Here is an 18,959-nt window from a genome sequence, read left to right as displayed (position 1 = left end):
CTTTAACTTCAGTCTTCGGTCCTTTAGCCCTCCTTTCTTCTCCACAACAGCGCTCCAAAATACGCGGAGATTGTGGCATATCCAGAAGCAACAGATAAGAGCACTTCAGTTATTTTATATTTGGGCACATTGGAGATATCCCCTTTTTAAACTTCACCAGACAAATCAGTGCCAAATGAACCCCGTGCCGAACTTTTAACTGCATAGCACATGTCCTATTACAAACTGAGATCTTTTGCACGTTCTCCCATAGTCCTCCCACATTTCAGAAGAGATCTCCACTCCTACCTCTTGCTCCCAAGCCTCACATAATCAGCTAATATCGTGCCAGGCCTTACCACCCAGCATGTGATAGAGGGCACTAACCAAAAGGGTGCTTGTGGAACGTAGCAACAACCTCTCTGTCTCGGGCTTATAGGGCTCAGTGAGAAGTGTAGACTTCTGGATAAAATCCCTAACCTGAAAAAAATGTAAAAGATCTCTGCTGGGCAGCCCATATTTGCAGCTCTGTTGCTTGAAAGACATCATAACCTCCCCCTCAAACAAGTCTCCCACACTGGAAACTCCTCTCACTGTCCAAAGTTGAACCCTGTGTCCATCATCCCTGGTCAGAACCCCGGCATACAAACTATGGGAGTAAGTGGTGAAGTCTTGGATAAACAACCCTTACTCTGATGCACTGCCCTCCATGCCTTGACCGTACTATTAACAATGGGGTTCCAGCAGTGGTCCATAACTGTCCTCATCTTATCCATGAACAACAGGTTAGTAAGAGGGCACTCTGCCTGGGAGGCCTCAATATCCAGCCATATTGAGTTGGATCGTTACCTACCCAATCACAGACAAAGGACAGCATGGAACTCAATTGATACCTCCTGATGTCTGGGAAATCACCTCCTCTCCATCGTTGAGGCAACTGCAATTTAGTAAATTTGATGAGGAGCCACATACGATGCCAAATGAAGGAACTAAACCAACCCATGAGTTTCTGCAACGTTGATCTGGGAAACATGATAGGGAGCATACCAAGGGATAAAGCAAATGAGGGTGGACATTCATCTTAATTAGGGCTATTCGGCCCAACCACGAGCCTCCCATCCCTGAAGATCCTGATAATGGATGTAGGTTTGCTCGCTGAGCTGGAAGGTTCATTTCCAAATGTTTCATCACCCTATTAGGTAACATCTTCAGTGGGCCTCCAGGCGAAGCACTGCTGCTGATTCCTGCTTTCTGTTTATATGTTTGGGTTTCTTTGGGTTGGTAATGTCATTTCCTGTTCTTTTTCTCAGGGCATGTAGATGGGGTCTAACTCGACTGAGTAGTCTGGCAGTCATTTCTGTGACATCTTTGACGTAGGGGAGAGTGGCTAGGGTTCCTCGACATGTTTTGTCTGCTTGTTTGGGTTTGTTGCTGAGAAATCGGCGGACTATGTTCATTGAGTACCCATTCTTTTTGAATACATGGTATAAGTGATTTTCCTCTGCTCTGCATAGTTCCTCTGTGCTGCAGTGTGTATTGGCTCATTGAAATAATGTTCTGATGCAGCTTTCTTTGTGGATGTTGGGATGATTTGTGGGCGGCACGGTGGCACAGTGGTTAGCACTGCTGCCTCACAGCGCCAGAGACCCGGGTTCAATTCCCGCCTCAGGTGACTGACTGTGTGGAGTTTGCACATTCTCCCCGTGTCTGCGTGGGTTTCCTCTGGGTGCTCCGGTTTCCACCCACAGTCCAAAGATGTGCAGGTCAGGTGAATTGGCCATGCTAACTTGCCCATAGTGTTAGGTGTAGGGGTCTGGATGGGTTGCGCTTCGGCATGTCGGTGTGGACTTGTTGGGCCAAAGGGCCTGTTTCCACACTGTAAGCAATCTAATCTAATCTAATCAAAGAACATTATTTCAATGAGTCAACACATACTACAGCACAGAGGAACTACTCAGAGCAGAGGAAAATCACTTATACCGTGTATTCAAAAAGAACGGGTACCCAGTGAACACAGTCTGCCAATTTCTCAGCAACAAGCAGATAAAACACGTCCAGAAACACTAGCCACTCTCCCCTACATCAAAGACATCTCAGAAATGGCTGCCAGACTACACAGACCCCTTGGCATCATGGTGGCCCACCAACACACTAAAACAGCAGCTAATGAACTTGAAAGACACTCTCCAGACAACAAGCAAAACTATAGCATTTACAAAATACTGTGCAAGAGCTGTAACAAACACTACATTGGACAAACAGGCAGAAAACTAGCCACCAGTATACATCAACTAGCCACAAAACGACATGATTCTCTCTCACGAGTATCCTTATGTACAGATAAGGAAGGACACCACTTCAACTGGGACAACACATCTATCCTAGGACAAGCCAAACAGAGACACGCATGGGAATTCCTTGAAGCATGGCATTCCAACCGGAGCTCTATCAACAAACACATTGAGGTAGATCCCATCTACCGCGCACTGAGAAAAAGAACAGGAAGTGACATCACCAACCCAAAGAAATTCAAACATATAAATGGAAAGCAGGAATCAGCAGCAGTTCTTCGCCTGGAGGCCCACTGAAGATATTACCTGGTAGGGTGATGAAACATCTGGAAATGAACCTTCCAGCTCAGCAAGTAAACCTACATCCAGAACCTCAACCTGAGCCACAAATCTTCTCAAAACTTGCTAAGCCCACCTAATATTGTCAAGCAGGAGAGCAAAATTAGTCCGGAATAACTGATCGAACATGGGGGTAATAAGATACCTAGGTAAGTGAAACCCGCCCATGACCACTTAAAGGGGAACCTAGTGCCAACTTCAACCTCTTGCACTTCCTTGTGGTTCCCCCAAAGGCATAGCAACCGACTTTGCAAAGTCGATCTTCTATCCTGAAATAGCCCCAAATGAATTAATACATTGTATCAGGTGGAGTATGGCGGTCATCGGGTCCGATAAAAACAGAAGGACATCATCCTCATACAAGTGCAATCTTGTGTACCCTCGATTCCACTTCCGGACCGTTCTGGCAAATTGTCTCTGCCATCGGCTCTATCACCAATGTAAGCAACAATGGCAAGAGGTGGCAGCCTTGACGACCACCCTGCCAATCCTAAAGTTCCCAGACTTCACCCCATTGATGAAGACCGTGGCCAGAGGGTGGTGATATAAAACCTCCCCCGTCCCAGCAAAGACCCCAACCAACCCAAACCACTCTAAGGCATAAAAAAGATATGAGGCAAAAGCGCTTGAGGGAACATCTCCGAGACACCCGCACCAATCAACCACACCGCCCCCTCCCACTCTGCCGGGGACATGGAGGTCCTGGGCCTCCTTCACCGCCGCTCCCTCACCACCAGACGCCTGGAGGAAGAACGCCTCAGCTTCCGCCTCGGAACACTTCAACCCCAGGGCATCAATGTGGACTTCAACAGCTTCCTCATTTCCCCTTCCCCCACCTCATCCTAGTTTCAAACTTCCAGCTCAGCACTGTCCCCATGACTTGTCCGGACTTGTCCGACCTGTCTATCTCCTTTTCCACCTATCCACTCCACCCTCTCCTCCCTGAACTATCACCTTCATCCCCTCCCCACTCACCCATTGTACTCTATGCTACTCTCTCCCCACCCCCACCCTCCCCTAGCTTATCTCTCCACACTTCAGGCTCACTGCCTTTATTCCTGATGAAGGGCTTTTGCCCGAAACATCAATTTCGCTGCTCGTTGGATGCTGCCTGAACTGCTGTGCTCTTCCAGCACCACTGATCCAGAATAAAAAAGATATGGCCATTCCACCCAGTCAAATGCTTTCTCTGCATCTAAGGAAATCACCAACCCCTGCATCGATCATTCTGACATACTTGAACCATATTCAGCAAACTTCTAATATTATTAGAGGACCTACGGCCCCTTATAAAGCCTCTTTGACAATATAGGGCAATACCTTCTCCAATCTCAGTGCCAAAATCTTAGACAGAATCTTAAAATCTGAGTTTAATGGAGAGATGGGCTTGTATGAGGCACAATCCTCAGGAACCTTGCTCTTCTTAAGAGGGAGGGAAATATTAGCTTCTCTCAAAGATGGTGGTAGGCATTCATGCATATAGGAGTGATTATACATTTCCAGTATCAGCCCTGACAGAATCTCTGTGAACGCCTTGCAAAACCCACCTGGGAGACCATCAGGGCCAGGCGCTTTCCATTTCTGAAGTTGCCTAGCTGCCTGCTGTATTTCCTGAACTGTCAAGGGGGCATTAAGGAGAGAGGGCTGTTCCAGGGTTACCCCCAGGAGGTCCAGGCTCTTAAAAAAGGCTTCCATCATGGCCCTCCTATCTTCGCAACCTTCAGACTGATAAAATTCAAAGTAAAAACTCCAAAAAGCCTCATTAATCCTTTTGGCATCGTATGTAAGGATCCCGGCACTGTCTCTAACTGCAGTAATAGTTTGGGGAGCGTGCTTTTTCCTAGTCAGATACGCTAAATACTTCCTGGCCTATCCTCGTACTTGAACAGCCTTTGTCTAGCAAAAGTAAGGTCTTTCTTTGCATTTTGTGTCAGTATTGAATTCAAGGCAGCCCGAAGGACCTGATCATTTATAGTTTGGTCACCAAAGGCTTCGCTCCATGTGCCACCGCAGCAACTTTCAGCCGTGTTTCAAGTAGATGCTGCTGTTCCTCCTTCTGTCGTTTCCGGCTAGCCAAATAAGAAATAGCTAATCTCTTAGCAAAGGCCTTAGTGGCCTCCCATAGCATAGACGTGTCTGAGATGATAGTCAAAAACCTCCGAAACTCCCTCAAAAAGTATTCCACAAATTTGGAATCCTTCAGGAGAAAAGGATCCAGATGCCAGTGCCGCAAAGCTACCCCATCACTCTTGGCCTTAACCTCCAAATATACCACCACGTGATCAGAGATAGCTATATTCCCAATTTTACAACCCATAATCAAATCCAGAAGGGTCGAGGGAGCCAAAAAAAATCAATCCTCGTGTGACATTTGTGTGTGTTTGAAAAAAAGGTGAAGTCCCTGCCGGTAGAGTGAAGACATCTCCAAATGTCCACCGCTCCCAACTCCTCGTATAAGTCAGCCACATGCATTGGGGGCCCACTAGGCATCCTGTCCACTATCAAATCCAAAAGGCAATTGAAATCCATCCCCCCACCACCATAATAATGTGCTGTGTTCCAAAGGCACTCAGTTTAGAAAAGGCACTAATCAAAAATTTGAGGGGATCCGCCAGAAGACAGTAGACATTTAAAATGCCATATTCCTCCCCATGTATCAGGGCCTTAAGTATCATAAACCACCCTTGCTCATCTTTCCCCTGCTCTAATAATGTGAATGGAAGATTTTTCTGAATAAGCATAGCCACTCCCCTACTTTCAGTAGTAAAGGATGAAAAGAATACCTGGTCATAACCCCGCTGTTGTAACTTCAGGTGGGTTTCCTACAACAGGGCGATATCCTTTTAAGGCTAGAAAGCACTTTTTTTCTTTTAGCAGGTGAATTACTTCCCTTGATGTTCCAGGTGCATTATTTAACAAGACTTGCCATATCCCCTTTCAGAGACCTTTGAACCCCCAGGAGGGAAAACCCTGTTTGCAATACGCCAAGCACAAGTAAATGAAGACTCAGAGTCACAGAATTATGGATACAAAAACTACTCTATCATAATTACAAACAATTATTGCTACCAAAAAAACTACAAAGCAAACCAACTATAAAACCTTGAATGGGAGACTCTCCCCACTACCTATAAGAGGCACTCACCCTACCCATCCCCTCCTGCACAACTCCTTCAGGCCTGGACTGTGCCCCAGCCTTAGGCAAAAAAATGTAAATAAACAAGGAGATGATCCTTAAGTCAACAAAAGAAGGCAAAGTCAGGATAAGCACTCCGCCTATCCACGGCTCCATGTCACCCCTCCTTGTGACTAAAAGAGAAAATGAAGAAAAAAAAGGAAAACAACAAAGGGCACCCACAAAGTTTCCCGATAAAATCTAGTTATAAAAATATAATAGGAACAACATATTCCAAGATTGCTTTTTTTTAAATGATAAGGGAAAGGGAAAAAGGGAAAACACAGGGAAAGAGGGAAAGAAGGAAGAGAGGATGAACATTAACAATATTCTTCAGACCAATGGGTTTATTTTACAGTGTCTACAAAATTCTTGGCTTTATCTGCCGAGTCAAACGTATAAACTGAGCCAGTGGCTGAAATGGAGCACCATGGGATACCTCACGGTGTACTGGATGCCCAGGTTCCTCTTTTTAACTTAATCGAAGGACTTCCTCTTTCGAATTACAGCAGCTGAGAAATCCTGGAAAAACATGATTTTTGACTCTTTGTGGATCTGTCCTCAGTAATCTGGAGGCTTCTATCACTCTTTGCTTGTCCCTGTATGTGAGGAAGTGCACTAGGACCTGGTAGAGGTGCTGTACCAGTCCGGACCTACATACCACCACTCACTAGGCCCTTTCAATCTGCAGCCAGCCAGATTCAATTTGAAGGCCCAGGAATTGCAGCAGCCAGTTTTCAAAGAAGCTGACTGGCTGCCCATCTTCTTCACCCTCTGGAAGTCCGACGATCCAAAGATTCATCCTCCGACCTCAATTTTCAAGATAGTCAACCTGATCTCGAAAGGCCCAGCACTTGGATCCATACGGATGAGGACTCCATCGCTGCTGATAGCCAGTCAGGCAGGCAGCATCCAAGGAACAGGAGAGTCGACGTTTTGAACATTAGCTCCTCATTAGGAATATAGAGGAGTGGGGCTGGGGAGAAGTTAGCTGGGAAAGCGATAGATAGATGAAGGTGGGTGCTGATGGTGATAGGTTGGAGTGGGAGGTGAAGCAGATAGATGGGAAGGAAGATGAACATGTAGGACGGTTCAAGAGGGTGGTGTCGAGTTGGGGGGGATTGGATCTGGGACAAGGTGGGGGGAGGAAAGATAAGGAAGCTAGTGAAATTGACATTAATCCAGTGTGGTTGGAGGGTCCCAAGATGGAACATAAAGCATTCTTCCTCCAAGTGTCGGGTGGTGAGAATCTGGCAGTGGAAGAGACCCAGGACTTAAATGTCCTTGACAGAGTGGGAGGGGAAGTTGAAGTGTTTGGCCACATAGCGGTGGGGTTGTTTAGTGTGTGTGTCCCAGAGATATCCTCTGAAATGATCTGCAAGTTGGCGTGCTGTCTCCCTAATGTAAAGGAGACCATATCAGGAACAACAGACACAGTAGATGATGGGCGCAGAGGTGCAGGAAAATCTCAGAGATGTGGAAGGATTTTTGGGGGCCTTGAATGGAGGTTTGGGCACAGGTTTTACACCTCTTGTGGTGGCAAGGCAAGGTGGCGGGTGTGTTGGTTGGGCGCGTGGACCTAACAAGGGAGTTAAGGAGGGAATAGTCTCTGCGGAACTCTGGGGAAGGAAATAGATCTCATGTGGTGACGTCTGTTTGTAGGCAGTGGAAATGGCAATGTAAGATGCAATGTATACAGAGATTGGTGAGGTAGGAGGTGAGGACCAAGGGAGTTCTATCCTTGTTGCAACTGGAGGGGTAGGGATCGAGGGCAGATTTGCAGGAAGTGGAGCAAATGTGCTGGAGGGCATTGTTGACCACATGGGAGGGGAAGTTGAAGTCCTTGAAGAAAGAGGCCATCTAGGATCAGAAGCTCAGTGATCATTCAATAGCCCCAAACTGGGCATCACTGTACAGGTTATTGCTGAGCAGGTGCTGCTTGATAACACTGTTGATGACTTGTTTCATCACTTACTGATGATACAGAGTAGACTGATGGGATAGTAATTAGCCAGTTGGATTTGAACTGCTTTTTCTTTAGTGTAAAGGACATACCTGGGTAATTTTCCACATTATTTAGTATATGACAGTGCTATAACTACTGGAACAGCCTGCCTAAAGGAATGGCAAGTTCTGCAGCACATGGATTCTGTACTATTGCTGGAATGTTTTAAGGGCCCATAGCCTTTGCAGTTTCTAGTGCATCCATTTATCGATATCATGCAAAGTGAATTGAATTGGCTAAAGGTTGACAGGTGTGATGCTGGGGACCTCCACAGGAGGCAGAAATAGATCATCCACTCAGCAAATGCTTCAGCCTTGTCTTTTGTAGTTATGTTGGGGTTGAGTGTGTGGTGCTGGAAAAGGACTGCAGATGCTTGAGATCAGAGTTGAGTGTGGTGCTGGAAAAGCACAGCCGGTCAGGCAGCATCCGAGGAGCTCCTGATGAACAGCTTATGCTCAAAATGTCGATTTTCCTGCTCCTCGGATGTTGCCTGACCAGCTGTTATTTTCCAGCGCCACACTCAACTCTGATCGCCAGCATCTGCAGTCCTCACTCTCTCCCTTTTGTCCTGATATGCTGCACTTGCTTAGCAATAAGCATGACAATATTTCTGAAGCCCTCTCCTCCCATGATTTATTTGCCCACCACCAACCATGAGTGGATGTGGCAGGACTGCAGAGCTTAGATGGGATCTGTTGGTTGTGGAATTGGTTAGCTCTGTCCATCACTTGTTGCTTACCCTGTATGGTTCTTAGCTCCTGATGTATGCCAGGTGCTGTTCCTGACATTCCCTCCTGGACCCTTCATTGAACCAGGATTGATCCCCTGGCTGGGAGGGTTATCTTTGGCTCTCCTTAATGGACTGCTCCATGTCCCACTGCATCGAGCAGTAGGCAAAACTGTAATTTGAGAGTGATGGCATTTGACTGCTCACATTACAAAGGCTTGATCTGTGCTTTATGTTTCCCACCAGATTCTGATGGATTCAGCTACAGCAGGGGCTTCATTGTGCTGCGATGCAACAGACCAGTGGAGATATGGAGGAGGAGCAGATGAGCCAGCAAACCCAGAAGCAGCAATAACCTCCAGTGGTTGCCAGGCAGCCTCCACAAGGAGTAGTCAGAGCCGAAAGGCCACCGGGATGCGCAGGAGGTACAGGGGGGCTAGAGTCTATCATCCTCAATGTCATTTTTTCCAGACGGTAAAGCAGTGTCTGCACAAGCTAAGGATGTGCCAGGACACACTCAAGATTGTGCCAACCACTACAACCTAGCTGACCATCCTATACAAGTAGCAAGACAGACTGTAAATACATCAAATTGAGAGGTCCATATCATTACTTGGCTGAGTTCATCAATAGGAAGGCTTCTGTTCCATCAACGTGCAAGTGATCTATGACCACTTCTTAGAAGTTTGTTATGCTACCCAAGGATCTGCCATGAAATCTATATCCTTGAGAACTCTCACCTTCATGCTGTGTTTAAGGAGCCAAGGCATCTTTCAAGGATGGTTACTGAGTGATAAGGGCTACCCTCTCAGGCATGGCTGATGATTTCAGTATACAAACCATGACTGAGGCCAAGCATAGATATGATGCAGCCCATTCTTCAACCAGGGTCATGGTGAAGTAGACGATAGGCCTCCTGAAGGTGTGGATCTGCTGCATGGAATGTTCTGTGGGACATTGAAATTGACTCCACATAGAAGGGGCTGTATCACCCGGGCATGTGGTGCTGTGCCAAGGGGAGAATATGATGGACGTTGAGAGAGAGCAGGAACAGCCTTCCAAGGAGGAAGATGAGGACATTGAGCAGAAAGAACATCAGCTTCAGCAAGATAGAGCTTAACAGTGTTAGGAGAAACAAGCCAGACAGGACTTCATTGACATTTGGTGCTGGTGAAAATTTTGAACTATTTTAAGTCTATCCTGTTTGTGATGAACACACTGAACAACGATAAGATGCTGGGCTATGGTGGGCATTGGAGCAAGAGCAGCGATGACACAGAGTGTTGTAAGAGGGAATGTGGCTAAGGACAGGGAATTCTGTGGCCTGGTAGTTAAATAATGATTAAGGTAGGAACGTACAGTTGCACATCCAAGAAAGTATCAGCCATGTCACTTCCATGCTATGACAGGCATCAGTTTGCGGACGCTGTGCCACTACGTTAATGGTGAAGGGCACAGCTTGACCACATGCACAATACAGTGGGAGAGAGATTCAGCTGAGCATCAGATGCGAGGGGGACCCTAGGGGTGTGGTATCTAGTTAATGAAGCAAATCTGGGGAGAAACCTCACTAGGCCTTACAGAAAGAAACCTGATGAAAATACAGTCATAGAGATGTACAGCATGGAAACAGACCCTTCGGTCCAACCCGTCCATGCCCACCAGATATCCCAACCCAATCTAGTCCCACCTCTAGCACCCAGCCCATATCCCTCCAAACCCTTCCTATTCATATACCCATCCAAATGCCTCTTAAATGTTGCAATTGTACCAGCCTCCAACATTTCCTCTGGCAGCTCATTCCATATGTGTACCACCCTTTTGTGTGAAAAAGTTGACCCTTAGGTCTCTTTTATATCTTTCCCCTCTCACCCTAAACCTATGCCCTCTAGTTCTGGACTCCCCGACCCTAGGTAAAAGACTTTGCCTATTTACCCTCTCCATGCCCCTCATAATTTTGTAAACCTCTATAAGGTCACCCCTCAGCCTCTGATGCTCCAGGGAAAACAGCCCCAGCTTGTTCAGCCTCTCCCTGTAGCTCAAATCCTCCAACTCTGGGAACATCGTTGTAAATCTTTTCTGAACCCTCTCAAGTTTCACAACATGATCAATTTCTGATAAGATTCAGCCTTACATTTTGAACCATAAACTGAACTTTCTTGTTTTTACTTCAGCTCAACCTAAAACAGTTCATACATATACTCTATAATGTCTTTAATAGGCATTCGGTCCTGTGAGAACTAGCCAAAGTTGATTCGCAGCTCATGAAGGTTAATTTCTGAAGTTGTTTTGTTTTTCACACTGAGGTATTTTCCCTGGAGATTCTTCCCTAGTACAAACTAGGCAAATCTTCCTGCCTTGTTGTAATTCCTCATGAATTTGATCTTTTCAGTCCTCCACATTCCTCCATGGTAAATCACAGCATCTTGCCACTCCTCTTCTCCTGATTTTGGTAGACCAATTATCTCTTATGTTCTTCCACTCTTCAGGCCTACATGAATCACATGGGCCTTTTATCGAGGGAGAAATGCTGATTAGCTTTCCTTGAGACACCAACTCTATTTTATCTTGGGGAAAACAAGTGCAACTGTTTACAAACTGACATCAACCCACTTTCTGGGACTTTGTAGCCTCACATTCTACCCACTGTCAGGACACAGGTAGCTACCATTCTCTCCAAGTGTATATACCTTGCACCTACTTCACCATAAATTAATCTGATCCATACATTAATCTTTAATATCAAACTACACATGGTGGCAGTCAGGCAAGGTCCCATGACCTCCTTCAGTTTATGTTACATTAAAGACAGTCTCAAATAATATCAATGATACTGACCTCACAACTGTAATAACTTGGTTTCACAAACTAAACATGGTCAAAGTCACAGATGAACAAGTGAATTTGAAATAGGCAGCTCATGGATTACACAATGAGATGGATTACAGAATGAGTTTGATTGAATTTGTAAATGATGAGAACAATGGCCAACGTACTTCATGACTGAAGCGTGAGATGAACTGCAACTGGAAATAAGCTGCACAAGGAATTCATAACTTCTCATCTACTGTCTGGTTCTCTGAAACCACAGTTTGTAAAATGTTTTCTTAGTAATAAAGCATTATCCTAGTGCAAATCGATACTTCACACCAAAGTAAAATTTACTACTGAAACAAAAATTGAAATTGCTGCAGAAACTCAGGAAGTCTGGCAGCATCTGTGAAAAGAAAGTAATAAACATTTCGAGTCCAGTGACTCCTCTTCTGAAACATGCTTAAAACATTAACTCTACTTTCTTTTCACAGATGCTGCCATACCTGCTGATTTTCTCCAGCAATTTCTGTTTTTGCTACAGATCTTCACCCTCTTTATCTTTGTTTATAAAATTGACCACTCCCTAGTTTGACATGTCAACCAGATAAATAGACACAGCAAAGGCAATGGGCTCTGACAATGAAGATTTGTGCTCCACATCTAGCCAGGCTATTTTAGTAGTCACAGAACTGATATATACCCAACAACAGGAAACCTGCCTGGCTGTGAATGCTGTAAATGTCTGTTACAGATGACAATGAGCATGTGCAGACACAAAGAATGCTAGCTATCTAATTTGAGTGACAAAATTGAGAGAACCAGACTCAAAGCTGGTGTAGTCGGTGCTGCTATAACGTGCATTTCTTCAACCTGAATTGACTATAATGCAATTGAAAAATTTAGATCATTATTTGTAGAAGGTGAACTTTTCTTACCTACTGGCTATAACACGATTCTGGTCCCATTAGTTTAAATGGTGCTGTTATTATGCAATTTTCTTATAATTGCGGTTAGCATGGGAATGGAACTATCATGTTATGTCAGACTAGATTGTACTGCAATAGAACTGCAGTGGCCTTTCCCCACTGCTCTCGAAGGTCTCTCCCTTCTTTACTTACATTTCCTTCCCTCATTCCATCCTTCCTCCCCACTACTTCCTCCCTCTCATGCCCACTTTCACCCCTCACTCCTATCCTCACTTCCTCCTGCTCCTGGTGCAAGTTTCTCCTTTCGCCCACCCGTCCCTCTGCCCTTCACTTGCAGCTTCCCTCCCCCTTGCTCTCAGTAAGGTCCCAGACTCTGCCTCTTCAATTCCCCTTCAGCAGTGTATACAAGAATGAGGCATCATCACATGCAAACAGACCCTTCTAGGTGATGTCATATTGTATTTTGGGTAATCATTACAAAATTACCCCAATATGTCCTGTCCACAAAAAGCAAGACAAATCCAATCTGACAAAATACCTCCCTATTATTCTTCTATCAACATCAGGAGAATGTGAAGACTGCAGCTGCTGGAGATCAAATTCGAGAACGTGGTGCTGCAAAAGCACAGTAGGTCAGACAGCATCCGAGGAGCAGGAGAATCTACATTTTGGACATAAGCATTATCAAGTAGTATTTACATAGCAATCATCTGCTCACTGACACGCTGTTTGGGTTGTACCAGGTAGTCTCAGTTCTAGAACTCAAATACCAAAAATGTAATATATAGATAAAGGGAAAATAGCTGCTCTTGAGATCAAAACAGTATTTACTTGGTTATATTGAAGCCCTAGGAACCTCATCAGTCAGGCAGAAGATACAAAAGCTTTAACACATGTACCAACAGGTTCAAGAGTAGCTTCTTCCCTGCTGTATTAGACTGCTGAACAGACCTCTCTAATTTCAAACTTAATGTTGACCTTACTTCTGTGCACCTCCTGTGTAATCATAACCTTGTATGCCTCACTCTGTCTAAATACCAATAATCTGTATGTCCTTGTTTGCTATAAACTGCCTGCACTGCTTGCAAAACAAAACTTTTCAATGTACTTAGGTACGTATGACTATAATAAATCAAATCAAATTAAGTTAATAGGAATCAGGGAGAAAACTCTCCATACCTAGCATAAAGGAAAGTGATTGTGGTTGTTGGAAGCCAATCACCTCAGTTCAGGACATTGTTGCAGGAGTTCCTCTGGGTAATATCCTAGGCCTAACCATCTTTTGATCAATTATCTCTCCTGCATCATAACATTAGAATGGGAATGTTCACTGATGGTTGAACAGTATTCAGTACCCTTACTGTAGCCTGCATTAAGCATGACCTGGAAAACATTCAGGCTTGAGCTGATAAATGGCCAGTAACATCATGTCACAAAATTGCCAGGCAATGATGATCTCTAGCAATAGAAAATCTAACTGCCTTGACTTTCAATGGCATTACCATTGTTAAACCCTCCACCATAGACATATTGAGGGATACCTTTGATCAGAGTCTCAACTAGACCAGTTCAATAAATGCTATGATCACAAAGAGACTAAGAAGTCTGAGATGAGAGGTTGACCTGCTGACTCTGCAAAGTCTGTCTACCATTGGCAAGATACAAGTTTGGAATGTGGCGGAATTCTCTCTACCTGCCTGAATGAAGATAGTTTTAAAAATACTTAAGGAGCACAACACCATTTATGAAAGCAGCCCATTTGATTAGCACTCCAACCACATCCTTTAATATTCACTGTTTCGACTGTCAACGCAGAGTGACAGTAGCATGCATTATCTACAAGATACACTACAGCCACTCACTAATCCTCTTTCTACTTAATTCAAATTCTACAATGTATAAGGACAAGGCCAGAAGGTGTACTGGGAATACCATCACCTTTTTGATCCCTCCAAGTCACTGTAGCTAGGCCAAAATCCTGGAAGCTCCTCCCTAACAACATTGTGAATGCATCCATAGGACGTGGGTGGAAACAGTTGAAATCAGCAGGTCACAATCACATTCTCAAAGATGTTTGTGGATAAGCAGCAAATGCTGGCATTACCAAAGACACACTCATCCTATGAAAGAATAATATAAATTTATTCTTATCAATAGGCTTTATCTTCTCTCATCTACAATTCTGGCATAAATAGGATTACTGGTTTCGTTCTATTCAATTCCCGCTTTAAACTCGAGTGGAAGGCCTACTGAACTACCTGGTAACAGGGTGGGGATGTCCAGTCACCATGTAAGAAGAAGCAGGACAAACAAACCTCCATGGATTGCTAGTTAGTATTCTAGATGTTAGGGTAGGTGAGGGCCCTCATTCAAGGACACTCAGTGACTAATTGGGGAATCTAGTATTCAGAATTAGGGATGGTGGGAGGTGGCGCATACCAAAACTCACGATCCTGCCTTTACTGTTGTCAGCCCTAAATCCTCTTCCCTGGCAACCTCTATTTGTGAAGCCTTTCTTGCCTTTACTTACATTTTGTCTGGTTTGTTCAGTGATGCTGGGCCTCCTGTTGGTGCCATTGAAGAAGCTTCGATTTCTATATTTCTGTGGGATCTGGATGGTGAACCTTTAAGTATGAAGGAATAATGTACCATACAATTAACAAACCATCCTTTATCAAGACAGAAAATTTGAAAAAGCCTACCATGTACTCTTTGAGTCTCTGAAAGGTAGAAAACAGCACGCTATAAGACCACATGTTCAGGCTAAATCTAATGATCAAATTTATTTACACCATATTTAATTACACAGAAACAAGAGATTATACAGCCAATAAATTTGCAATACAAAGCTTCATTTACATACTACTTTAAACTTCCTGTATCCAAAATAATAATTCTAAATCAGATTCCTTTATAGAATTATTTTAATGAGTCTTTAAGTATCATAATGTGGGTACATCTCTGCCTTCTAGAGTTTATTCTCAATCTTGTGAAGCAGAAACAACAGATGAATTTGAAGTTGCAAAATTAAGAAAGTCAGGCACACATGTGCTTTGCTTAAGTGGGTTTTGCCATCTGGGAAGAAAGCAAATCATTCATACTTGGTATGCTCTTGTGAAGAATTCCCTTTTTCTCAACAACTTGATTTTACAATTAACTCTTTCTATCATTTCAATGTATGAAATGTGGACAGCAGCCCTTTTGTTAATTTCATTTACTAGATCAGGACCAAAAGAAAATACATTGAAATTGTTGCCGGTCATAAAATCATGAAGTAATTGTAGCATGCTTGAGAATGCTTTTGCACTGTTGTGGTGAAAATCTAGCACACATTACAATTTGAATAGCTTGAGGTGCTAGCTAAAGAAATTTGATTGCAGTTAGATTCTGGTTATAAACAGATCAACAAGTGAAGGGGGTGCCACTTCACCTTGAAATTAATAGTAATTGCTATAGATTTTGACACACTTTTTTTGTGAAAATTTTAAAAATTCTTCTCAAAATGCATCCAAGAGTTTTGTTTTAAGATCACATTTTTTTGGCATATCTAAAACTCACAAGGAAAATGTATAATTGCATTTTTATGATTTAAGGTAAGACTCGAGTTTGTGTCTGTCTTTTTGTTTTACAGAAGGAACTGTTCTTCTAGGTTCAAAATTGTATCAAATTGAACAGTATATCACTCCCTGGCATGACAATGGAATAGAAAACACATAAGCAACTGTTCTATGTTAGGATATACAACAAAAATATATGAAACCAGTGCATGATCAATTAGATTTTTATTTCTGCCCTCCAGAGAACATGTCTCCCTTTACCAGAATTTGGCAGAATTGATGAACAGAAATATATTACATAACTTGGCACTCATATCCTTCAATATAGCAAAAACATCCAAAGGCTCTTCACAAAGTGGCAGTTAGCTTGAATGAGAAAATGTTAAGGTAAGTGACTGAAATTATCATTTAAGGAGGAGATGTTACAGAAGGTTTGACATTAGGAAGGATGTGGTAAAGCAGATCAAGTTGCAAAGAGAACTGCAGAATCTCAGGGCAAATTGTTTAAATGTCAGTTATCAGTATTGGTAGAATGCCCAGTGGATCAATCAGAAAACTGCAAGGCGTGAGAAAGAGATAACATGAAACAAGACCAAGAAGGAATTTGTCACTAAGATCAGAATTTGAGAGCTATGAACTAGCACATACAGGGACTGACAAAGATAACCAAATATAATTTGCGGGAAAGATTGTTGCGAAGGAATTCTGGAAGAATTAATAATATATAGATTCAAACTTGGGAAGCAAACAAGCACATCTGACAAATGCAGACAGAATTTTATCATGAGGTAGATTATGTTATTTGAGTGAACAAAGTACATAGTTTTGTTGACGAAATGGATATTGAATTAAAACTTAACTTGGATGAACAAAGCAATGACCTTACACAATTGAATTCATCTTGTGGAATCAGTTTTGGGGATGTTGGTGGGATGGGGATAAAGTGCTTGATACATGGGTGAGTTTAAAACAGAGTGACAAAAGTCTGGATGTTAACTGGAGAAGGTAGCTGGAATTAAAACAAGCTTGAACAGGTAATTATTGTTTGCATCTGAAAATTAATTGCATATGCACTGCACATTATTGCCCCTTGTATCGTATCATATTATAACTTAAATAACGATTAGGTGTTGTGCAAAGGATGGGAACTTCAGATATTCTCAGAGAGAATACAAACAGCAAGGAAAGAATGTTAACTGAGCTAGTAAAGAAAGGAATGGATCGTCTGATGATGCCAATGAGTTAGTGTGTACAATGATTTGCAGACAGCCGAGGGAGATAGTCTGATCACTCCTATTAAAAATTATGGAGTAATTGAAGAGAATAATTAATATTAGCTGCATTCATGCATAAAGTCTACTGTAGTTGTGGTTGGGTCGAAATGGAACTGAAAGTGTTTAACAAGGATTGATAGGAAAAGCAAGCAGAGAGGTTGGAGGTCATTAGAAAGTAAAGAGGTTGTGATGGCAGAAGGTGCAAGACAGGATATGAAGATGGGCTTTTTAATGAATACTGTAATTTATGACCAAAGGTTTGAAAGATGTTGCCAAAGGGAATCATTGACTTTATTAAAAAACCTAGGCTTGAGATATAGCTAAATTAACAGGAATTTGACTGAGGCAGCATTTTGCGAGTTTCATTGCCAGCCGTGGTTCAGTTGGTAACATTCGCACTGAATGATGGTGTAGGTTCATGTACCTCCAGAGAATTGAGGACAAAATCTAATCTGACACTTCAGAGCAGTAGTGAAGGAGTGCAATCTTCTAAGGCTCATTCTAGCTTTGATAGTGCCATGATATATCTTGCATCAATTTTCAAAAGCAACTGGAGAATTCTTTCTTGCATCTTGGCTGATTATTTATGATGAACCAACATTGAAAAAACAAATTATCTGGTCATTATCAGATGCTGATCTTGGGAGCTTGCTGTGTGAAAATTGGGCGTGGTGCCCTATAACAATGACACACTTCAAAAGTACTTAAATGGATGTGAAGCACCTGGATATCAAAATTTCAATGACACATTTGAAGAGCAGGTAGTTCTCCCGTTATCTGAGCCAACGTTTCTCTGTTCAAAACTGCCAGATTGAAATTTATCTGGACAGTGTGCTTTTTGCTGTTAAATGACATCTTGCTCCAAATATCTGATTTGCCTTTGTTGCAACAGTGACCATTACTGCAGAGATTTAGGAAGACCTAAAGTTTATCCAAGTTGTTATTTATGTTGTGACTTTTTATTACATACATTTATTCTGTATCAGATTCATACTGCAAAAGAACTATCACCACTTTAACACATTTATTTCTCAAATCATCAAATCTCAAATGGATCCACAATGACCAGATATTGAGAATCACTCTTCGCTACACAAAGATCAGAGGAAACTTTCTAATTTCTTTAATCTGGTTTGGATTCAAGTAGATACTGTTGCCAAACATTTGAGCAGCAGATGCTATTTTCTGACAAGCTCATTGCAGAATTTCCTCAACTTCTGATTTCAAATTGCTGTGAATAACAGGCTGATATAGAAAGTTTACTCAAATACAATTTGTTCCTGAAATCTTCCATGAAATAAATTAGACAACTGTAAAAGAAAGATACTCCATAACTAGGACAGTCTAATGTCAGTGTTGTACTTCAGCATTTACTTTAAGATGGTATACATTCAAGAGATTGAATCAAACTTAAAAAGGATCCCAAAATTCCTGAAGAGGGAAAATGCTTGATTTTTCACTTGTGGGTAGACAAATATTGAGAGTAACATTGTTTTCTTGGGATTCTGCTTCTTAAATTCCAATGGTGGAGGTGTTTGTGAGCAAATTTTCTTTCAACCCTCCACACCAACATCCTACTGTCTTCCACAATGTTTACAATTTTGGAAATCTGGCTGGCTGGTTCAGATAGATGCTTCAGAAGTTCCCTTGCTGTCATAGAGTACTCATTGACACCCAACCCCAGGAAAAATGGCCTCCTAGGAATTTCAGGATCAGAAAGTTCACTCGCAGCAGCTGTAGCAGGTAAAGGTTGCAGTGAATGGATAATTTTCAACAAATAATAATGATGCTCAGCTGAGTAATAGTGTAGGTGTATTACTATGAACACACGTTAAAGTGAAAGTAACACTGATGCAGGGATAGCACATGGTT

The 18,959-nt window shown here is 42.8% G+C and overlaps 1 protein-coding gene across 1 annotated transcript in view; it reads right to left on the bottom strand.

Moving 5' to 3' along the window:
* Positions 1-14,786: 14,786 nt before the first annotated feature.
* The window catches only part of grk3 (G protein-coupled receptor kinase 3), a 300,505-nt gene continuing 296,332 nt past the window's right edge, over positions 14,787-18,959 (bottom strand). Inside the window, exon 20 of the mRNA XM_043715596.1 lies at positions 14,787-14,880. Within this exon, the coding sequence (XP_043571531.1) occupies positions 14,851-14,880 (30 nt within the window). The 3' untranslated portion in view covers positions 14,787-14,850. The remainder of the gene's footprint in view (positions 14,881-18,959) is intronic.

The sequence above is a fragment of the Chiloscyllium plagiosum genome, chromosome 25, assembly GCF_004010195.1.
Source record: "Chiloscyllium plagiosum isolate BGI_BamShark_2017 chromosome 25, ASM401019v2, whole genome shotgun sequence".
NCBI classification, from domain to species: Eukaryota; Metazoa; Chordata; class Chondrichthyes; order Orectolobiformes; family Hemiscylliidae; genus Chiloscyllium; species Chiloscyllium plagiosum.
Note: the sequence above shows the minus strand (reverse complement) of the source record. Positions and strands in the feature narration are given on the sequence as shown.